General features: G+C 38.6%; 1 protein-coding gene across 1 annotated transcript in view; it reads right to left on the bottom strand.

Annotated features, from left to right (window-relative positions):
* adgra2 (adhesion G protein-coupled receptor A2) overlaps positions 1–21077 on the bottom strand; it is a 42112-nt gene extending 21035 nt beyond the window's left edge. Inside the window, exon 1 of the mRNA XM_024275116.2 lies at positions 19893–21077. Within this exon, the coding sequence (XP_024130884.1) occupies positions 19893–20173 (281 nt within the window). The 5' untranslated portion in view covers positions 20174–21077. The remainder of the gene's footprint in view (positions 1–19892) is intronic.
* Positions 21078–22988: the final 1911 nt, after the last annotated feature.

The raw sequence follows: 22988 nt of genomic DNA on the forward strand, positions 1-22988 counted from the left end.
GCCTTATACATACAGTAGCTTACTAAGTCATCACATCCACCCAAAGACCCACTTTTTGATCTTCTTTAAAGAACCAGACTTAAGTTTGCATGGTGATGATGATCTGTGTTTTAATCTTTATCACAACTTAGTTTTAAAATGTGTTCAGCTTTAATGATTCGAGTCATATCATTATTTGTGGTTGCTGATCCAATTCATAGTTGATAATGGTTACTTTTGAACGCTTTGATCCAACTCACCAACCTAAAATAATAATTAAAAAAAGGACATCTTTAGCCAAAAACTTAACTGGTATGACTCAGAGATAAATACCTGGTACTGAACAGTACAGGTGATATTTTCCAGATTCCTTGTATTTCTTGTGATAATCAATTTTAAATTAAATGCGTGTACAAACAAACAAGTAAACAAGAATTAATGACAAATTAATTCACATTTTAGTTTCTTAAATAATAATACAAACAGAACATTGCACCAATCTGTGGGCACGTGTTTATCTCTACACATTTTTTTGCTGCCATAACCTGTGTATTGTCTGCTGTGATGGCACTAAGTCGTTTTTGTGGTACAGTAAAATACAACTACTGTACTTCAATTTAAATCTTATTTTTCCAATATCAATTATTGATTTAACTAATTTTAAGAATTTTTTTAAATATAGATTTGTATTAAGAACGTGCCTTAGACAGATTGATGTGGTTGGAAAATTGGATTAGAATTTGATTCATCGATTAATTGTTACACCCCTAGTGTTCAACTTTAATGCATCTAAAAGTTTCAAATAAAGAGAAAACAACGGTGATATAAGTAGTTTTAAACAGTGTCCAAAATCCCTCCCGACTTCCTAAACACTTAAACATTTTATATTACAAGACTATCTTGTTCCCTGGATTTTAATAGCGAGTCGGACACCATGCTCTCAACATTTTTATAAACAGCAAATATGATGCTAGCAATTTCCCAAAGTAAAAATCTAATAAATATGGACAATAAATTAACATTTTTATACTCCTGCATTGTCTATATTTGCCAATCTATTGAGCATTGATGCACACTGGTTTTTTCACAGAGACTTCTGGAAGTTTCTAGGACATTGGGTTTTGGAATTGTTGATACATAATGGTGCACACACTATATATTACACTAAGCAACGAGTAGTGAAGGAATTCTGACACACTTGTAGTTTTTACCCACATTTTGTAAAACTAGATAAAAAAAAAAAAACAGTGGATCTGAATTACTGCAAGAAATCAGAGCTGATGCTTGAATATTCATAACTTGCACAGACCAAAATCTGTGATGCTGCAACATTTATGTCATATAACTGTGCCTGATCCACAGAGCTGTTGGAGCCCTGCTGTGGCGACAGCCCACCGCCATTAACACGCCCCACAGCTTCACATCATCCTCTCTCCTACCACATGCTGCCTAATGGGCTGTATGTGACATTAAGTATGTCCTTAATCGAGCCAGTGAAGCTGTGCGTGTGTGTCTGTCCAAAAAACAGGCAGCTGACTGTGAGAGTCTTTGAAATGTACAGATTCAGCAGGAGGACCCCCCCCCCCCCTCCGTTTCCTGCCACATCCATAAAAACACTGCCTAAAACTCTCGCTCCTTCCAGCGTTGTAAACGACCCGATTGAGTCATTAATTCTTGATATACAAGGATAAACTGGCTTCATTTACCTTACTACTTTAGCACTTAAAGAAAAAAAAATAAAGTCAGAAAACCAAAGAAGAAATTAAATTATTTTCTTTCACAACCTGAACACTTCACTTATTATAATCAAACAGAGTTATTATCTAAAATTAGAAACAAACTTTTGTTTTTAGGTTAAATCAGGAGAATTTAAACATTCGACTGAAAATGACTGTAATTATGATGTCCTAGACTGATTCATTACGCTATTTAAGCCAAAAATACCCAACAAAAACATGATTTGTTTTAAATACTTATAACAAAAACACTACTATACTCTGAATAAGGATCATTTCTAGCTTTGAGAAAACTAAAACTGCACGTTCTCAAGTGCTGCAGAGATGAATTACAGTATGAGTGGACATTTTTAAGTATGTCTGAAGAGAAAAGTCCTCTTGAGGCGTAGCCTGAATTTGAACCCATGACTTTTTCAGGCTGGAGGTCTAGTGCTCGACTTTGGGCACAAAACCCCTGCGATAAATGGAAGCAGGCCCGAGATGAAAGCTACAGAAGATCCGGAACTGTCTTAATAATTCAATGCAGATATGAGAGGAGAAAGTCACATCTGGCAAAGACACAAGCCACTTAATTGAAGACAGACAGTTTAGATAGCGATAGTTCCTTTTTGACTAAGCATATCGTGAAAAAAAAAAGATTACTCAGAGAACCAAACACATGTTAGCTTTGGGTGTGCCCATATGTGCTCGTCTTTGAGGACTAAATCCTGCTTCTCTTGAGAGAATAAAAAAATGGCAAAAATCCTTTTTTAAAAAGTGGTTTTATAAGGTAAATCATGTTCTTTAATGTGATTCATCTCAATTATCTTAAAGTTATAGGATTATGACAATGACTTGTCTTATCAGTACATCAAAATTTGATGTTTGGCTTTTACAAATAAACATAAAATGAGTAATCTGAGTTCAACCAAAGCACATATTTTCAGGAACATATGGGCTGCCGAGGCTGGATGCTAAGACATAATCCCCTAAAGCCTGAAGTTTGGAGCACATTTGTAATGAAGCACATTGTTCTTTCATAAACAATACATGGAGAACAACTTTGAAAAAGAGAGGCAGGCTGAACTCTGTAAACAGACCGAAATAGTCAATGCTCCCATCAGGCTAAACAGGAAACCCAGCCAATTAGATGTTTATTCAGAAACCAGTTTCAGAGGTCAGGGGTTGTGGAGAGAGCACTTCCTGGACAGCCGTCACACAAACGTAGAAGTGTCCAGGGTCAGGTGACGGCTGAGGTACACCCTCTTCATCATTGTAGCATACACAGGTTGAATTTACAAGAGAGGAACATGAAGGGGAAGAAAGGAATTATCAACTACTGACAGCAGGAACGTCCACAAAGCTAGAAGCTAGAAGCACTGGTTTGGATCATCCAGAGTGAATGTACTAATAGCAGAGTCAGTTAGGTTGATACAAGCACCAAATTTGGCATGGATGTACCTTAGAATCCCCAGTTTCAGAAAAGCATGTTAGCCACAGGACAAATTCAAAATGGCAGCCATTTGTAAAGATGGCGGCCATATACTCAATTGTTACAAAAATGTTCAATGTCTATTTGCCCCATTCTCAACAATATGGGCTGTTCATGCACAAAATCCAGTCTTTAAATTTGAGGGATACCTACAATATAATATATATTTATATATATATTGTATGTAATAGAAAATTTTGGATTTTCTCGTGGCTAATCTGCTTTTCTGAAACAGGTACATCTATGCCAAATTTGGAGCGCAATTATTTTAATAATCAGCTCCACTATAAAGAAAAAGATAGAACAAATCATCTCAGAAGTAAACTCATCCAAATGATTTTTAAAAAGAATAAACTTTTGTTGGGAAAAAAAAAACTAAAATATTAAGTAGTAGCTTGAACATGTCTCATTTATAGAGTAAAAAATGTAGAATACAAATTAAAAAAAAGAAAAAATACAACTTTGTTTATTTCCAGACACTAAAAATGTACATTCAATAAAAAGGAACCACATATTTGTAGCTTTTTTGACAGTAGTAAGGTTTGTAAACGAACAAAGTATAAAAATAAGGTTGTTTGCACATGTCAACATTTAAAAAAATGTTGGCCAATACTTACAACTATGTATTTCTCCTTACTTTTCCTTTATTGAGGATATACAAACAAATTACACCCAATTTTTAAATTATTAGTTTACATCAATGGTAGATAGTGAGTATATAGTCAAAGATAAACAAAAAAGGGGACTTATGTTCATAAATATATCTGCTAATAATACTGTCCTTCATGTTATTGAGGATCTTCAAAAATGAATTGTTCAGATGTTACAAACAAAAATGTTTTAAAAATCTTTTTTTCGTCATAAATCTTTTTCATTTTAAAAATTATGTAGTAAAACTAATTTAAAAAAATACTGTAAACTTTCAGTAAATGTAACTTACAACCAACCTTTGGATCTAAACTCCATGAGTAGCTGGTTTCTGTGCCACAAGTGACAAATTAGATGGCAGACTGAGTTAATCAGCTTTCAAGAGCTTTCAGATGTAGCTGCACGGGCTAATTCAGACCAGATAGAGATGCTATCTCCAAACTGCATTTATTATCTTTCATCCACTTAACCCTTTCGGAGCACAAAGGCCTTTAAGAGCTCAGAAGAGTTAACCAATTTTATTCAATTATCAAGAAAGAGGGCAGCCGCATGTCATGGTCCCAGAGTCTCAATCTGCCATTTAATGTAATGAATTTACATTCCAGATCAAATAGTAAAAGGTCATATTGAAATAGATGGGTCAAAAAGAAAAACAGACACTAGACCTCCTTCTGCGGCGTTCCCATAAATCACAAGAGCTAAAGACAGGGAGCAAGAATAAATAAATCTTCTAATGTCAAGGCGCTCCTCGGCTTTTCACTATTTATTTTGAGCAAGTAAACGTTGAATAAATATTGCTGAGTGGTGATGATGAAAGAGGAGGTTTTCAGGACTGCAGGGTACAGTGATAAATGACAGTGAAGTGTTCAAAAAACTGGGTTTGAAAATGCTTTCTAATTCTCCAAAGTAGCTTTATTTAGACTTCAATAAATAGGAAGTTTAGGAGATTAAATTGGCTTTTAGATACATATTAGTTACTATGTTCAATAGGTTTAGATGTAAAAGAGTTTCTTAAAAATATTTACTGAAGAGATACGGAGACACATACTTTATAAGACTAAACATGCTGAGTAAAATTATATTTTTATATAAAAAAGATCCAATAATTTTAATCCAATTGACGGTCAGTTGCACCAGATTTTTTTTTTTTATGGGCACAGTCACTAAATTGTCCTAAAAACCCTAAATGCACTCATTTTCAAGAATATATGTGAATTTATTGGTCATATACTTAATTAATGTTTGATAATTTGCATAATAACATATTTTATATCGTTTTAAAATTTCAAAATCATTAACCGTTGTTGAAAATTATTTTTTACATAATAAAATCTTAACAAAATCTTAGCAAAATTATGACCATAAAATAACAAATGGCCTTGTAAACAAAAGGTGCTTTAGTTCATCATTATGACACCCAAACTTTACCAATTTAGGACAAAAATTAAGAAAAATTAAAACTAGTAAACTAAAAAGGAAAAACATGGGATTTAGCTCATTTTATTAATATACACACAATTTGATGAAGTCCACAAGAAGACAATGACTGAGCTTTTCTACTGGTCTGCACAAAAAAATGTTAAAAGCAATACTTATGTTGGGATAAAAGTAAATCAATCCAACATGCTGCACAGTGAGGTGCCCTGTGAGAACATCTAAGTTAGACACAACGGTCTGAAAGTTTTCCTGTTGAGGGTAGTCATCTACCTAATAAATTCCCAGAATAATTGCCTGTGTTTTAGTCTGGGAAAGGTGGTGGAGCACAAAAACAGATTATAATCTATAAGAATAGAGCGGGAAAAAAAAAAAATCCATCCTTCCATTTCCGGTCCTGACTGCAGCTGTTAATCCAAACATTGCAGGATGTTCTGTTTGCTGGTCCTTAAACTCTGGTGTCAATCTGCTTTCACTCGACATAAAATAAAAACAGACAAAAATGTTGTTCTTTTTTTCAACAAACTTGAAGCATCTGCAGGAAATGCTTCAGACTGGTTTGGCATTAAGTGCGGGATGTGAATGAGATCCACTTGAGTAAAAAGCATTGATTTTGATGGTCCCCTGTTGCCTTGTAAATATTTAGCTGGATTCAGAGAATGAACTCTGCACGACTGCAGGTCTTTGCAGCCGAGTACAAGCAGATAAAAGGGAAATATTTAGACTTAATAGGGTTTCATCTGCAGACTGAGCTTCCAGCTGTCATTAGCTGCAATCTTGACCTATGAAGAGCCAATCTGTGGCTCATTAGGAACTCCACCTTCTGGCTCACCCCTGCATTAATGTAAGCCACTGTGGCTAAAAAGGGGCACGGGTTTAGTACGACAAAGAGTTTAACACAACCTATTTGGTGACTGTGTAAACATAATTTAGGTCTAAATTGGTCTCTTGCTTTTGGAGGACTACGTGCGAAGCGAAAGACAAGAACCCTCCACAGAGAAAGGTTACGTGGCAGAAATCCAGTTCAACTTCTGAGACCAACAGGAGCCAGATAATTAGAGATTTCAAATGAAGCCTCAAAGAGCCATTAGTGAATTAGGCCCAGTTCAGTTGACATGTTGACTTGATAAAACACACGCTGGCCTTTGTCACAGCAGGGCTTAAGGGCATTTAAATAAAAATTACACAAAATTGAGGTCTGTGAGGGGAAAAACATGATTTTCTTTCTTCCATTTATTTATCACAACAAAGTGTGAATTCTTTCATTTTCTTTTAACGCTTAATAACCATTCAAACCAGCTTTCTAAGGTTTCTTGGACTGAATTTCTGACATTTTTCTTACACATTGAAGCCAGAAACCCTAAATTCTGAATCACATACATTAATAAAAGGCCATAATTTATTGTATTGGTGTTTTTTTTAACCTTCTTTGATATGCATCTTGTTTCATCATGTCATCATAAAATCATAAAAATATCCATTTGAGCTCACAGTCATTAAAACTCAAAACACAAGAACCTGACACCAAAGGGATAACTGGGCAACTTAGCTCCGCCCCTGACACAAACAGTGATTGTCATGGCCGACTTTATTTATCAGAAAAAAGGCAATCAACATACATAAACAGGCATTTTTGTGTATTACGGCCAAACACGAATAAAATGAACAACTTAAGTCAAGTTGACTGCATTTTACAGAAGCAACAGAATTGTATTTGATATAAATTAATGACAAATAATGCATGTCCATTTAAATCAAATGCGCTCTGTTTTGCAAGTGGAAATTCATCAAGAATTAACAGTGGCTTTCCAAATAATGTAGTCAGATAAAAGCAAGGATAAAAATCGGATAAAGCAAATTAAATAATTAGTTTCACGAGTGTAGTTCTGAATAATTTTGCACTGAAAAAAAACATGTTCCAAATCCGATGAATTTGCTATTCTAGCAGTGCTGAAAGCTTTATCCCACTGAGGGAAATGCTCTAAAAGAAAGACCATCTTGATATCATTCATAGTAATCAAAACATTGAAACTTTTTTATTTGCAAACACTAAGACTCATCTTCAGTTTTTGTGGTGCTGCTAATTTATGGCTAATGAATAAACATGATATTTGTCTGATTTAAATAGGATTTTACTGTGCATCAGTAAAAGCAATGACATGTATGCCACATCTATATTTGTCACAAATGGGCAGACAGCTGGTTCCACGTACAGCAGCTTTATCAGTTCAGACAGGAACTAAGGAAAGCTAAAAGTCCACAAAACTAAATTCAGGATCAGACAGGGAGAGGTCAATCACAAGAATGGGATCATCCAAGACGAGAGTAGAGTAGTAGGAGTCCAGGCGAGGGTTAGGGCAGGCAGCAGGTAAACACATGAAGCAGGGTCAAAAACAAAAGCTCAGGTCCAGGTCGAAACGCTCAGTAATGCAGGCAGGGTGCACAAAACAATACTTCACTCTGTGCGCTGCTTAAGTAACAGGTGGGTGATTGACAGATGACAATCAGCTGAGTGGCATCTGGGGAGTGTGCGCTGGGGCAGCTGGGAGATGTAGTATGTTGAATACTCTGGAGCCAGCTCCCACCAGTGGCCAGAGGGAGAAACAGAACTCTGACTCCTGACAATATTAGAAATTTTGACTTTGATTTTGAAGGGATCATGACTGATCTAAATGGTAATAAATAAAGTGTGACACTTAAGAGAATGCCTATTTTTTAAAGAATATTTTCCAAATACATGAGGTATGAATAAAAAATAAATGAATACAAATAGGGTTAAAATAAAACATTGAAATTATGAAATTTAAAGCAAATGAAAGACATGAGTTGTAAATATTGTGTTAGATTATCAATGAAAAAATGCCTGTTGAGTTGCCTGTATTCCAAAAATTATCTGTATCTTTACCAATAACAAATAAATGTTGTGAACAGGACTAATCTTTCATTTGAAAGTCTGGTTGGCATCAAGTGTATTAAAACAATAAAAAAGCAGGTTTTGTAGATTGTTGTCTTTCTTCTTTGTTTTTTTGTCAGCTCTCGCCTGTGTTCTGATTTATTTATTTTTTGTTCAGCTATTGGTAGCTACATGATGGCATTTAAAATAAGAAAGAAAAAAAATCGTAGTGCCATGCAGATGGAAGATAACATGTTTTGAATAAAATGTTTAATTTTGTCTGTGATGTCTGAGGTTTGGCCAGACTCGATGTGGCTTCTGTGTGTTCGTGTTCTTAGGAAAGTAAATTGACATTTCAGGAAATGCGAGTGCACAGGCTGTGGAAACAAAGTAAAAATAAAGATTTTACAGGAGCTATCTATGTCAATCCAGTCCCACCAAATTAATGTGATAGACTTGATTGGGTTTTGCTGGGGAAATGCATGGATTTGCGATTTTTCTGGCTTGCTGTGACATTATTGTAAATTTACCAAAGTGTCTCAAAGCTGTTTTTCTGCAATGAAATTTAATTTGCTTCAAAACCTGCACTGTCACAACTGGCTTCCTGTTTATTTCTGCTAATTCTGCAAAAAACAAGAAGAGCACGGTGGATGGAGGAGAGATCAAAGAGAACATGAGCAGAGGGATCACTTAAACTGGAAGCTTGTTGTGTCATCATTGTTACACTTTATGAGAGGCCTGTATACTGATTCAATACATGGGTCCATTCGAAAAGCTCAAACCTTTCATGTAAAAAGACAGTCACCTAAGCCTGCAGTCCCAGAAGGCCCCCTGTCTTTAGAGACTCGTGAAACTGAGTGCAACAGCGGGACTGAAGGCCCTTGAGCACGACAGGCACTTTAGCAGCAAATGCATGTCAAGCTTTGAATGTGCCCATTGTGCGTGACCCACTGGAGGGCTTGTAGCTGCCACCAGGAAACCCTGCCAAGCTTACAAGCCCCCATTTACTGGCTGTCATGGAAAAGAGCATCCGTGTAATTGCATGCAAAATGTTTTTTACTAAATTGTTACTAAATTAGATTTTCCTCATCGATTCTTCGGAGGACAGAAGCCACACGAGGGGGTGGAGCTCACACTTGTCATAAGTGCCTGTGACAAATTTTGCATTGCTCCATTCTCGCTGGTGTTGGTTTTACTATGATAGTTATGTGCCTTGAGGTTCAGTACGGGAAGCGTGCTCCTGCATCTGATATGTGGAACCACTTATTATAGAGTGTGCTGCATTGTGCTGGGGTTAGCAGGCTTGGCTGTGGAGCTTGGCTTTGTGGCTTGTGGGTCTGTGTGTGGGTGAGTGTGCGCGCACAGATTTAGACGCACAAGTGTGTGACCTATCAGATGCATTTATATGGAAAGTGTGTTGACTGTGTGTGTGGGCGGGTGTGTGTCCATGCACTCGAGGTCCAAAACTACCAGTCTAAAATTAAAACCCGGGTTTTTGAAATGTCTACTAATTAGAGAGGGGAAGACTAAAAACCTATTTTCAGAGTTGTGGCCGTGCACGCCCTTCCCTCAAAAGTGTGCGCAAGCAAACAAACTAACACACACTAACATTTACCTCACTTGGAATACGTCTGTTTAGATCATTTTATAGATTTTTGATAGACAATAACTGTCCACGAAGTGTGTTTCTGCGCACAATTGAGCAACCAGTGAACTTTACAGACATAAACAAGCAGTCGCCTTAAATATTAAAGAGGGAGTACAAGCTCAAACACAACAGTTTTAGTCCAGTACTACAAAAAAAACACGTTTAAAGTCAGAGACCTGACAAAACTAACCAAGTTGTAACATTTATGGCGACAACCCAAAAACACAATGGTCAGTTTGATCACAGCCTAAAGTGTTTTTACACTTTTAATGAGGCAATTTTGTGAACTTAGCTGTTTGAGACACTGAGTGGAATGCGGTTTATGCCTGGCTAACATTGTCTCATTGTTCTGTCTCATAACTGGCCTCTGTTTTCTGCTCCTGAGCAAAGACAGCTGGGAAATCGGGCTGCTTTTAAAACGAACTGGCTAAAATCACGCCGTCTTAGATATACTCTCAGCATCTTCAAAGCAGGAGTATCTGACAGGTTTCCTCAGCATCGGTTTCACATTTTTATTATTCTTTAGTATTTTTTTTTTTAGTCTAAAGTTGCAACGTTTAAAACCATTCCAAATTGTTTTTTGACACTTTTATTGGACGAATGTTTTTTTGGCAGACAAACTTTCCAAACTAACGGTAGTTCAAAGCGTTTAAAAAATGTCAAGCAAGGACTCATTCCTTTGTTTTGTCCAATATTCATTTAACTGATGACATGAAATAAAAGGGACTGAGCTGAGAAAAAAAAACAAATAATGGATTATTAGATTCTGTTGGCTTTTAGAGTAAAATAGGGGGCAGTAGTTTTTATTAATGGTAGTTACTAAAGGGAAAAGGGCAACACTCTATATAAAATTGAAGGACAACTGTGCAGAGCATCTCTATGATTTATTTCTTAAACCATCCACATATCAATGTGGAAACAATGTGCAGTATTTTACAATCAAGCAGAAAATTGTTTGTCATGCTTCCCAACTTTCAGTTTTAATCCTACATGGTTTCCTTTCGTTCATCCGCTTTTAATTGACCCCACGCGGCTTTTCTGGACTTGTGTACGCAAAATGAGAATCAATTGTTATGGTAGGTCTTGCCGTGTGAGTGAATTAGATGTCATTTCTAAAGCGGTTTTATGACAAGAAACATTAAGTGTCCAGAACAAATACCAAAATACTTTTGAAAACTATGAATTTTAGAGCAACACAGAGATAGATCATTGTCGACAGACTGTGTGAGTAGAAATTGATTAACATTGTTGGGAATAAGCAGTGTGTAAACAGTGTGAATGCCATGTGAAACTCAACAATGGAGTCTTTTAGGGATTCTCACAACAAAGGAGAAAAATGATAACCTATTTTGTCTCAGCTAACAAACCCATAGCTGTTTGCCAACATGACTTTGAACACCATGACTGAGACGTCCTTTGATTTGAGACAAAACTGCATTCAGGAGGTTTAATAATGGGAGTTGCACAGATAATGTGGATGCAGATAACTTTTTTTTAATTTGCAGAAAAAGGGGCAATTTTCTGGAGAATTAATAGTCTAAGAGTTAAAATTTGATTCAAAAATAGATAACATTATATATGCAAATATCAGCATCCCTTGTAAAACCTTGGTTTAAAAGGGTATACTGTATCCATCCATTTTCTTGACCGCTGCTTCCCTTTTGGGGTCGTGGGGTGCCGGAGCCTATCCCGGCTACTGATGGGCGAAGGCGGGGTACACCCTGGACAGGTCGCCAGTCTGTCGCAGGGCCTCAATCACACAACCATTCACTCTCACATTCACACCTAGGGGGAATTTAGAGTCTCCAAGTAACCTATGAAGCATGTTTTTGGACGGTGGGAGGAAGCCAGAGTCCCCGGTGAAAACCCACGAATGCACGGAGAGAACATGCAAACTCCACACAGAAAGGTCCCAGCCGGGAGTTGAACCGCTGCCTTCTCGCTGTGAGGCAAGAGCGCTAACCACTGTGCCACCGTGCAGCCCGGTATACTGTATGTTATTTGAAATATGTCAATAAGCTTATTTTTGTAATTTTAATCACACAAATCTTTATCATTTAATCTATTTTTGACCCAAATTCAATTAACCAACATTTTTTTCAATTTTGATCTAATATTTTACATGTATATCAGCTGAAAATTAATACTTTAGAATTCAGTAAAACTGAGAAATACAATACTTTTTAAAGGGGCCGTACAATGAAATAACATCTTTTTTAGATTTTAATTGTATTATATTGTTCATTCCTCACTATAAAAAACCCCTAAGCCACATATGTCAAAGCCAAGGCCTGGAGGCTGGATCTGGTCCTCTGGGTAATTATATGCGGCCCTACGGATCATTTTATTTTATTATTAATGGCCAGATGTTATCTTGTGCTTATTTTTAGCTTGTATAATTTTGACAAAAATTGTTTTTATGGAGAGTAAAATATCCAAAGTTATTTAAGGTTTAAGTGTATTTATTCTGGAATAATATCCTTGCCTTTTTTATCATTCATAATTATGTTAAAATGTTATGGTGTTAAAGTTTTAAAAATGGACATTCACCTAGCTTTTTGGATTAGAGGCTGTTTTGGAGGAAGGCTAATATTTAGGCTACATGCTAGCTGTTTTGACAAATGAAGGCTTTTTTAGGCTGTTTTTGGAGTTTTAGCTAATATTTCAGCTACGTCCTAGCTGTTTTGGCTAAGTTAAGCTGTTTTTAGGCTCTTTTGGAGTTAGGCTAATATTTAGGCTACATGCTAGCCGTTTTGGCTAATGCTTCTTTTCAATTTTTTAGGCTATTTTGAAGTTTAGCTATTTTTTCAGCAACATGCAAGCTTTTTTGGCTAACCTATTTTTTTGTTTGTTTTTTTTTATTTTGGGCTAATTTAGCTAATATTTTAGCTGTCTATCAGATTCAGCGTTTTCTGCTATCAACTTCAGCATGTTCAGGTATGAACACTAGCATCTTCAGTGGCCAAATTCAGCTTACAGCATTCACACTAACAATATTGTAGGTAATGCTACATATCTTGTTCATAATTATGCTAAGAAGTTACGTTTTTAAAGTTTTAAAAATTTAGAGTGTTCAATAAATGTTTATCCTGTTCAGCCCGCGACCTAAGGTATGTTTTGGATTTTGGCCTCTTGTGCAATTGAGTTTGACACCCCTCCCTAAGCGGTGTTTTGAGCTGTTCACACATTTCTTAATAATCTTCTAAAAACCTGCGCTCTCAACAGCAGCCCCTCCCAACCCACAAAAACGCGCAGGTCCTCTTGTGCTGATGCCACACAGTGAGACAACCCCTTTCAGGAAGAGTCTGTTCTAGCAGCACCGCCCAATTTCTCCATGGAGCTAGCAGTGATCAGCAGAAAAACTGTCATTTTAGATGCACAATACCGTATATCTTCCACTTGTCTTGTCTTCAATAAATTCCAGCTCAAACAGGTGCTGCTCCTTTAAGACCCCACCCACCCCCCGGTCGGGCACAGTCCTGCAGACGCCGAGTGTATTTGTGTTGTGAATCAGTGTAGCGAAGGCCAGGGTTACTAAAGGCAGATATACTGTATGGTATGTACATCCATCTTTGAAAAAAGTTGGATGTTTATTTTGTGGGAGAAACGCAGACACAAAGCCGGCTCTAAGATGACGTCATGAAATGGGCAGCACCCACAAGCAGCAGCAGGCGGAGCTTCAGGAATCGAGTCCTTTTACTTCCGGATAGGAAAAAATTCACAAAAATAACTAATATTTCATAAATAATTTTTTTGTGTGTTCCAGAGGTGATATATGATCATATACATATATATATGGATTTAGTTTTACTCTGGAAGGCTTAAGAAAATCCTGGTATGTCCCTTTTAATAATCTAGTTTGGGGATAGGTTTTTGTAAGATCAGGGAGAACAATATATTTTGTTGCCGAATTGAGTTTCAGACTTTTTTTTTTGTATTTTGACTATTAAAAAAACTGGAACAACTGTGTCTATCTACCAGAGAGGATTTTTAATGTTCTTGGACTAGACCTGGTTATTGGAGGTCACAGGCAAAATCACGTCACGGACCAAGAACAAAGTGAGAACTCTGCCTCTAAGACGCTAACATGAAGTCCATAACACAACAGCTGTCAGCATGCAGCACATGTTTGCATCAAGACAGTCCTGAAAGATTCTCCTGAATGATATTAGCACGGTTTTGATAGGAAACGATCCATCATATCAGCCCGGTTGATTGAACCTAAGCTACAACAGACCGTGGCAGATGGATGGTTCATGCAATCACCTCCAAGAACTGGCTTCTAGTTTCTAAACAGTTTCCAACAAACTCTTCCCACATGTTTTTTGGCACACTAGTCAGCTGGACAGACTGTAAAATAAGTAACTGCTGCAACATATGGAGGTTAGCTTCCACATGCACAATCCTATTCTGTTCCTATCATGTCTAGCTGAATACTTTTCAGTAATCGTCAACATATCATAAAAACTTAATAAAATCATCTCTGTTCTAAATAGGCTGATAAGATTGTGTCAACCTACTTTCTGTTTAATCAAACTAGTTCTCACAGATTCCCACACATTCTCTGTGGGTAACTATCTGAAATGTTCATCTCATATCTGCGAGCTCTTAAAATGCTGTGAATGAACTGCTGTTGAGGATTATTTTTGTAAGGAGCAGCATATCAGAAACACACACTTGCACAAAAGCCACAGGCATTCCCGCTACAGACACACATTATCTCCATCTGTATCCATGTGCTGGCGACCCAGAACAGGAACTTTGGGGGCCGCTGCGGTCAGACACAGGGAGAGGGAAGTTAGCGCTGGCAAAGAAAAGCCAGAGTCAGGCGTTTTTGGAGTAAGATAAGAAGAGAGCAGCAAGAAAGGAAAAACTAAAATAATATGAAAAGCCACTTGGGAGTATGAGATTACTATGAAAACACAGCACTGCTTTTGCCAGAGACTGAAATATTGCAGGCTTTTAATCAACAATCAAAACAAGGTGATAAGTGAAAGAAGCAGTGATCGAAACAGGCTGCAGAGCAGTTCTGTGAGCATGTGCAGTTGTCCTGGTAAGGTCCTGCCACCTTGACCTTCAGGGGCACGGTGAAGTCCAGAGCTTGAGGGGGACTGGCAGGTGCTGCAGCTACAGTCTAAAGCTCCGAGTATCCAGTGTCAGGCCTTTTGTTTGCTTTTTTGATTTATTGCTGACCGATGCCCCACCTAACATGTGCGGAGGAGAGACAGCTCCCCCCTTCTCTCAACACCTTTCCCCACATAAATAAACCATATCGCTGCTGGAATGCCCGGAGTCCAGGATTCTGCCTCCAGCTGGGACTCTCCCCTCTGGATCGGATGATGGGACTTTTTGTCAAAATCTTACAGCCTCAGCAAATGCTCACTTTAGAAGTTGACACATGTGCTAGGCCGTCAGAACGCATGTAGTCCAGGAGCGAGAGCACGGCAATGCTTCAGAGGACTCATCAGACGCAATAATGGATGACAGACGACATGTTGGTCAACAGAGCCAAGAGCATTCAGAAACAGTCAAACAAGAGTGGGATTAATAAACGGAGCTGTCTCCTTTGATTTAAAGCTATTTTTTAAATTGCTGAAATGTTTGGCTTGTTGTATTTAGTGGGATAAAAAAATCAAGTCATAATTTTCTAATTTCTCACTAGCTCAACTGGATTTTAGATTTCTCCGTATTGTTGCACTTTTGTGGTGAAGAAGCTTAAAATTTCAATAGGATGATTTTTCTTTTAATGCACAGTGACAGAAAATGTAGCTTAGATAAACTCAGAACACTCTCATCTTGTGTGTTTAGTCCAAATTGGTTAGGGAATGATCAGATACCCAGTAAAATTGTGATTCTAAGTCTTAGAAGTTGATTAGTTACTGGTATTGTCCAAACATTGCATAATGTAAAATATTAGCAGAGGTAGTCTAGCGTACAAGCTACAAGGTGATGAGCAACTGTTTTCATTAACCTCCAAACTCATACCCTGGACATCAAAATAACGTACTTAATGATGTCCTAAGAAGAGTGAAAGATAATGTAAAAAGTACAAAATCAATCTGTCTAGTCTTAGTGAAAATAATTATTATCTTGTGATCAAATCTAAAGAATAAATGCAAACATTGCAGTTTACTTTTTTCATCCAGTTCAGTTTTGTTTAAATTTACCTCAATTTGTGAAGCTAGATTCCCACCGACCAAAACAAATCGTGAGTGGTCACTTTTAATGAAAAGTCCACATAAACATCCATAAATCCATGTTTTGGGCTTTTGTGTTCAAAACTATTACACAATTTTTAAAAAATCCGTTGTATGTACAAACTGGGCGCTCAGTGAACGTACACTGAAAGTTCAATCAGTTGAATTTATGACTGCTGAAACGTCAAAAAGCTGAACTTTGACCAATCGGGGACTCGGATCTGGTAATGACGTGTGTGTAGCGTCCTTTTCAAAACACGAAGCTGCCAACCGTTTAAAATTGATTATGAAGGAGAAATGTATGTAGAAATGTGTGCCCGGCTGGAATTATATAACATCAAGTCTTTTATATATCAGGCTGTGAAAGAAAACGAGATTTGCACCACTTTAACATTTGAAACTAAGCTCCCTCCTGCTGTAGGTGGCAGACAAACACTAAAGAGTAGAAAAACTATAGTAGAAGAAGCCCATCCCTGATTGTCCAGTGCTGTTTTGGCATGTTTCGCTTGTTTAAATTTAAATTGAAGTATTGAGCTTTATTTTTTAAATAGATGCTACTATTTGAAGGCACTATTTTTTATATATCTTTGTGCTTGGAGGGATAAATGTAGGGGTAGGAGAAGTCGTAGGGACGGTAGGGAAGAAATTCAGTTTCAGTCCAAGTCTTTCTCATATATTAGAATAGAGCTGTGAAAGAAAAACTCTTGAGCAAGATTTGGTGAAATTTTGCACCAAGCCTCTTCCAACTGTAGGTGGTGGACAAGTGCTAGTAAACAGTAGGAAAAAAACAAAAAACGTAGCCCTTCCTTGCGCATGACTAAACACGTAGTCTTGAACGTGCATCATATATATGCCTGGTGTGTTTGTAGCTTGAAACATACTTTTTTTTAAATTGAACATTTGAAAATCTGGGTGTTTCCGGTTTTGTTTCTATAATGAACAGTGAGGATTTAAGGTTTTCTCATTTTTAGTGAGTAAAGAAGTAAAGGTGGGCATGCATGGATGTTTGTTTTTTTATTAGAACAGGAACAAAAATGGTAAAATGTCCATTTCGTGATATCCTAGCTGATACAGAAGCCATATGTTTGATTTTTTATGTTAGTTTTGATATACATTTAGAAATTGGTTAACTTCTTTTTGAACAAGACAAGAATAAAATGGGTTGAATTTGAGTTTTTGAACAGTGATTATACATCTCAGTGAGGTTACAGGAAGATACTTGCTTCACAAACTGACAGGCCTGATAACCTGTTTCCTGGCGCTTAAGCTACAACAGTTGTCTGTGGCCTCTTATCTACCCCAAAGTCATGACGAAAGACTGCCATTGTTCAAGAACACTTCATGATGCATGTGCAATCCTGAACTCTGCTGCCTTAAAAAAGGAAGAAAGTTTATATCCTGGAATATTTTTAACCGAAACCTTTGGCCACAGCAGCAGTAATGTAGGAATGTCCTGCAGCTGTCTTGAAGCAACAGGCATATATATGTTGAGGCAGGGCAAGCTGACCCCCCACACCCTGAGCATCTGTGCCCACTCATTTAGACTGGCACCCACTGAAGCCAAAGTCGTAAGTCACTGACGACGATGACAACAGACTATCCCAAAGGAAGAGGACGGTTTTTCCTTTGGTTAAAAAAAAAAAAAAAAAAAAAAAAACACAAACTATGAAGCACAAGTAAGTTCACAGATTAACTGCCACTGTCATTCTCCTCATTTGCCTGTTATCCATTAAAACATTCAGACAGACACAGCTGCTACTGCGCAGCTTCGCTTGTGCAACTCCATCCCCGTGTATTCTGGGAAACGGCCTAAACATGTACTCATCTGCAAGGTTTTCTTTCCTTTTAAGATCTCAAACGAGTGTGTTTCCATCTTTAGGAACTAAAACAGCAGTACTTTTTGAGGGAAGTTGTGTTGCTACAGAATAACCTTCCCTTGTTCTCCTCCCTCCTGCCCCAGGGTTGAAGCTCTGTCAGACAGGGGCAGAGGAGTTTTCAGTCTCCGGGGGCACATCCCTCTGAACCGCCTGCCAAGCTTCTCCCCTCTCCCTTCCTTTCTGCTCGTCCGTCATTCTTCGATCCACTCTTGGTTTCCTCTCCCCTTCTACTACCCTATTCTACTCTCAACCTCTTTATTTATTCCTATATTTGCCCCCAAACAGTTTGACTCCCCGCTCTTATCCATCTATCTACCCTTCCATTCCTCTTCCATAGGTCCAGCTCCACTGCAACCGTGCATAATTAGGCCTAAACACAAGCCTGTGCAGGCTCACATCTGGAAGGAGTTTAGACATGGCAGTTTCCTACCGAGACGGCTAAATATTTAGGTTGAGAGTTACTGCGTGTGGATGAACTCATGATAGGGGAGAGAAAAGGGGAGCTGGAGATAAAAAAAAAGAGGAAAGTGGGGCAGAGAGCTGGAACTTATGGAAAAACCTGCTAGTGAGGAGCTTAACATTTAAAGAGCTGCAACTAGCTAAACGAAGAGGTGATAGTAATAGAGCGGATGAGGTGCTGCTTTATGGATGGCAGAAGCAACAAACAACTAACTAATAATTTTAATAAACAAATCCCCATTGGGATTTCCCATGAGGCTAAGAGGCCTCAGCTGGAATGTTCACAGGGGCCAGCTGTTGCGCATTACAAGGAGCAGCCGACCCCAGAAGCTTTGGACCTGATGTCCTCCAGCCTTCGCCTGCTCAGCATGGAGAAGAACAATCCTCCATGCAGCAGAAGAGGCGGCGAGGCTGGCCTCTCAGTCCAGGCACGGGGAAGGCTCCTGCACCTAGAACCCTATCTGCAAGGCTCCGAGTGGCCTGAAGAATGTCAGGAATAACACAAATATCAACACAACTTCCCACATTCCACATCTGGAGCTAATGTCACGAGCAAGGCTGGGAACCGGCACACGGAGAACTCGGCAAAGCATCATGAAAACAAACTCTCCAAACCCCAGAGTTGTTGGGGTAGGTAGAGGAAAATGGCGAGTGGAATTGTCTGCGCCTCGTAAAGGTTGTACAGAATGCCAAACATCTGCACAAAAACAACTTAACCAAAATTAGTATGTGCAGGAATAGAAGATTATCTTCAATCACCTCAACCACTGCCACCCAAGCCATTTTTTTCCTCCACTTTTCAGTAAATGTGCTCCCCAGATGTTTATCCCGCTTTTATTAACAGGGACCTATAAATGGCCTGCTGGCTGGCTGCTTTCAGCTCTCCTGGGGTATAAATCCCTTCTACTTTAGCTCATGTGCCAGTTGCAACGAGACACTTAAACATAGTTTTTTTTTTCCACTGTGCCCGTGTCCAGCTCAAATTGCAGTCTGTCAGAAAACACTAACATACCGTGGGAGGGATCAGCGTCAAACTTCTGCAGGACAAACACCTCCACATATGGACCAGCATCTGCCATGAATGTTGTTGTTTGCAGCCCATGACGAAGCCTTGGGAAGTTTACTTAAAAAGTATCAAACTTGCCAACATGGGTGTACAAAAAAATGCAAAGATTTCCAAAATATTAAACAGGGATACATAATAATTCCAGCGTTTACGAGCAGGGCGGACCACAGAAGTGAGTCAGATGTGAGGTGACAGGGTTGTGTCAAGGAAGCAGGTCTTATGCCGTCTTCCTAATGCTTTGCAGAGTTCAGGTTTGAACTGTAGAGCTAGAGTAGTTCAAGATGTCAACTTGTGACCTAACAAGGTATATTACTGCAGCAGGTCGTCAGAACAGTTAAGACTCAGAACATCTGGCTGAGGGCATCTCTGACACTTTCTGTGTGAACAGGATTAAACATTCACTCCCAGTTATTTAACTTAACAACATCTCAAAGTTTAATAAAAATTTTGTGTTAGCATGATGATGAATAAAGTTACTACTTACAGACTGACAGTGTTGCTGGGGAGCAAACTAGCATCCGGAAGTTCCAGCAGCTCCTCCTTGCTGCAGTTGACCTTTTTGCCCTCATTCTGGACGCTGTGCGCCTTGATTTTCTCATCCTTGCAGCTGCAGCCGCTGTTGCAGATTTGGCTGGGCTCGGAGGCGGACAGCAGGAGCAGCATCAGTACCAGACGCCCCGGCAACAGCAGGATGCCAACGCCGGGCGCAACCATTGTCCCTCGCCGCCTGGGTCTCACCTCAGCTGCACCGCCGCCTCCAGTCATCCCATTTCTCCAGAGGGAGCCCGGGGAACACGTATCACGGGCCTTTGGGGTGAATAGAAACGTTCGATGTCGTCTGCTCAGCAGTGAGCGCTAATTATGCCAGAGAAGAAAAAAGAAAAGCTCCGCGTAATTTCCAGAGGTCCCGTTATGTCACGGCGGCGGCTGGAGCGCGCGGCGCTCTTTGGAACAAAATCGAAAAACTTCAAGGATTTAGTGCTCATTCAAAGTTAATAAAAACTGCAACAACCATGCTGGTTTATAGGAAAATAAAATATTTTCCTAAATTACATTTCTTTGGAGACTTTGGGGAGTGTCCATCGCTGCTAAAAGTCCATCTGGAGGATCAAAACTTAGAAGTTCCACTCATAAGATTCACAGAAGCGCTCACAAGAAAAGGTAAATAATATTAAAAACAACAAAAAATTATACACCAAAGTGATTCTTTCTTTTTTTTTCCTTTTGTTTTTTTCTCCTCAGTTGTTTCGCTGTTCCTACAAACTTTTCCTTTAGTCTTTTCTCAGATCCGGGTCCACTTCAGAGGTAAAGCTTCAATTTCTGTGACTGAATTAAAAATAAAAAAAAGTGCTAGAAGTGACTTGATCTCCAGCAGCTCCTGTGTGGAGGAGTTCTCCAAAAATCAAGCGGTTTCGTCCGCTTGTCTCTGTCACGCTCAAACTCACTCACGACCCCAAGTGCGCCCAGAAACGACTGCGCCTGCGCTCTGCTCCCCGCGGTCCTAGCGCGGCCGGTTTAAACTTCCACACGTGACCAGGAGGGAATCCATCTGGGTTCAATGAATCACCTATTGCTGCTATTTCCTATTTTTCCACCTATTTTCTTTACAAAAAAAATCCAATATGTGATCTTAACATGTAATTTAACTTTAATTTATTGTAATATATATATATATATGAAAGGTCTTTCTGAAGGATATCAATGGGCGTCTAGACCAGGAAAACTAACTTAACTTATGAATGAATGCTAAAAAAAACCCTTGTGTATTGTGTAGCTGAGCAGATCAAAGAGCTTCATTCAATCAGCGGGAAAGAGAGGAAGCAAACACTTTTATAGATAGCCCCCAGTTTAGTAAATTCTATATTGTTATTGCAGAAAGACTTTTGTTTGGACGGAGGAGTTTGATCGGCATATTGTGGCTGATAACTATGATAGGAGTTGTGATGTATTAGTGCTCCTTGAGGCTCAGTGTTACACTTCATTTCAACTGGACAGCGAGCCAGTTTTTAACGAGTCAAACAAAGTAAACATTAACAAATCAAAGTCGACCCAGTGTTTTTCTTTGCATACCATGTGTTTATATATAGATGAAATATGGCCGCACAGATCTTCTAAATGTGCTTGCACAATCAAATGCTGTGACCTGCTCAGAGGGAAAAATAATATTCCAACACTTAAATCTTGTCTTAGTAAAGAAAAAAATATATATATTTGTCCCCGATCCCCCCTGATAATGCGCTTCCTCTGGTTAACTTTCATCCTCCCTGTATAGAAAGTTCCCCAAAATATAGTAAGAAACCACATAAATGTTGATATAATCTGTGTGAGCACAAGAGAAAGGAGACTTTGATTCCATATCTGGAGAATATTTCACCACACGAGATGTTGAAGTACTGACGCTTTTGAAATGGGAATTTGTGCAATTGGCTTTGACACGTATACACTGACAAATCCAAAACTGCAGGCCCTTCAGTCATGCAAGCAGCCTGGCAATATAATAGCTCACTGTGCTGTGACCCTCACAGCAGCCCCCCGGTTTGTTATTCCTGTATTTGATACTGTACACTAGAGCGGTCTAAGAGACCCTGCATGACCATTTGAAAGAAAGCACAAGCAAGTCTATGGGCGCCTGCTCAGCAGTGAAACAGAGGGCTGTTTATCCAAGCTGTTAAATAAGGCTTCAAGTACAACACCCCCTCCAACCCCACAAGGCCAAAATCTCTCTCATCTGGTGAGCACAGTTTCCATTTTAGATGTCACGTCCCAAACTGCACATTACATCAAATTGTACTTAATGGCATCCAGACAAACTTTTATGTCGTTCCAACAGTTTCTCTCCTCAGCCCCCTCACATCTTATAGCTTAGCAAGCAATCTCTCCTTTCCCTGTCCCACATCTGGACCCCATTCCAGGTGAGGAGCGGAAAGGGAGAAAAACATGGGGGAAAGAAGGAAAGAGAGCACACAACGCTTCCAGGCAGAAAAAGTATAGGGATCCTGCCTTCTACTAGGATTCAGATACATTTTTTTGCAGGATTTTAGCAAAAGTTAGAGATAACAAAATAAGGTACTTTGTGGTTTATATTGACTTCCAAAGAAAATATTGGAACAGGATTTAACATAAATAAAAGTTTTTAGGCGGGAAAATGAGTAACATAATTCAGGTCAGTGCTAATATGAGACCAAACATTAGGTCTGTCTTTATATGAGTGAATAAACTAAAGAAACTTCAAGCTGCTCAGGTTTTGCTGTGGAGATCATGACATCTAGTGGTGAAATCAGCAGCTTGTAGAGCTCCTGTCAGTCCAAAAAACAATGACAGAGATATACTTGTAAACCATTCAAGGACATTTGTTTTAATTGTCAGTATTTGGGAAACATAATCTAACTTTTAGATCTTAGTGTGAAATTACGTTTACAGAATAATAACTCTGGATCATAAAAAATCAAGGAGATATGCTTTTCTTAGAAAACAAAATAAATACACTTGAATTTGTTGTTGTGTTTTAGATACAAATTTAATTCATGACAAAATCCCCCTAAAGAATGACTCCAGCACCCCATACTGGAAGAGCAATGCA

Source organism: Oryzias melastigma, linkage group LG9, assembly GCF_002922805.2.
Source record: "Oryzias melastigma strain HK-1 linkage group LG9, ASM292280v2, whole genome shotgun sequence".
NCBI classification, from domain to species: domain Eukaryota; kingdom Metazoa; phylum Chordata; class Actinopteri; order Beloniformes; family Adrianichthyidae; genus Oryzias; species Oryzias melastigma.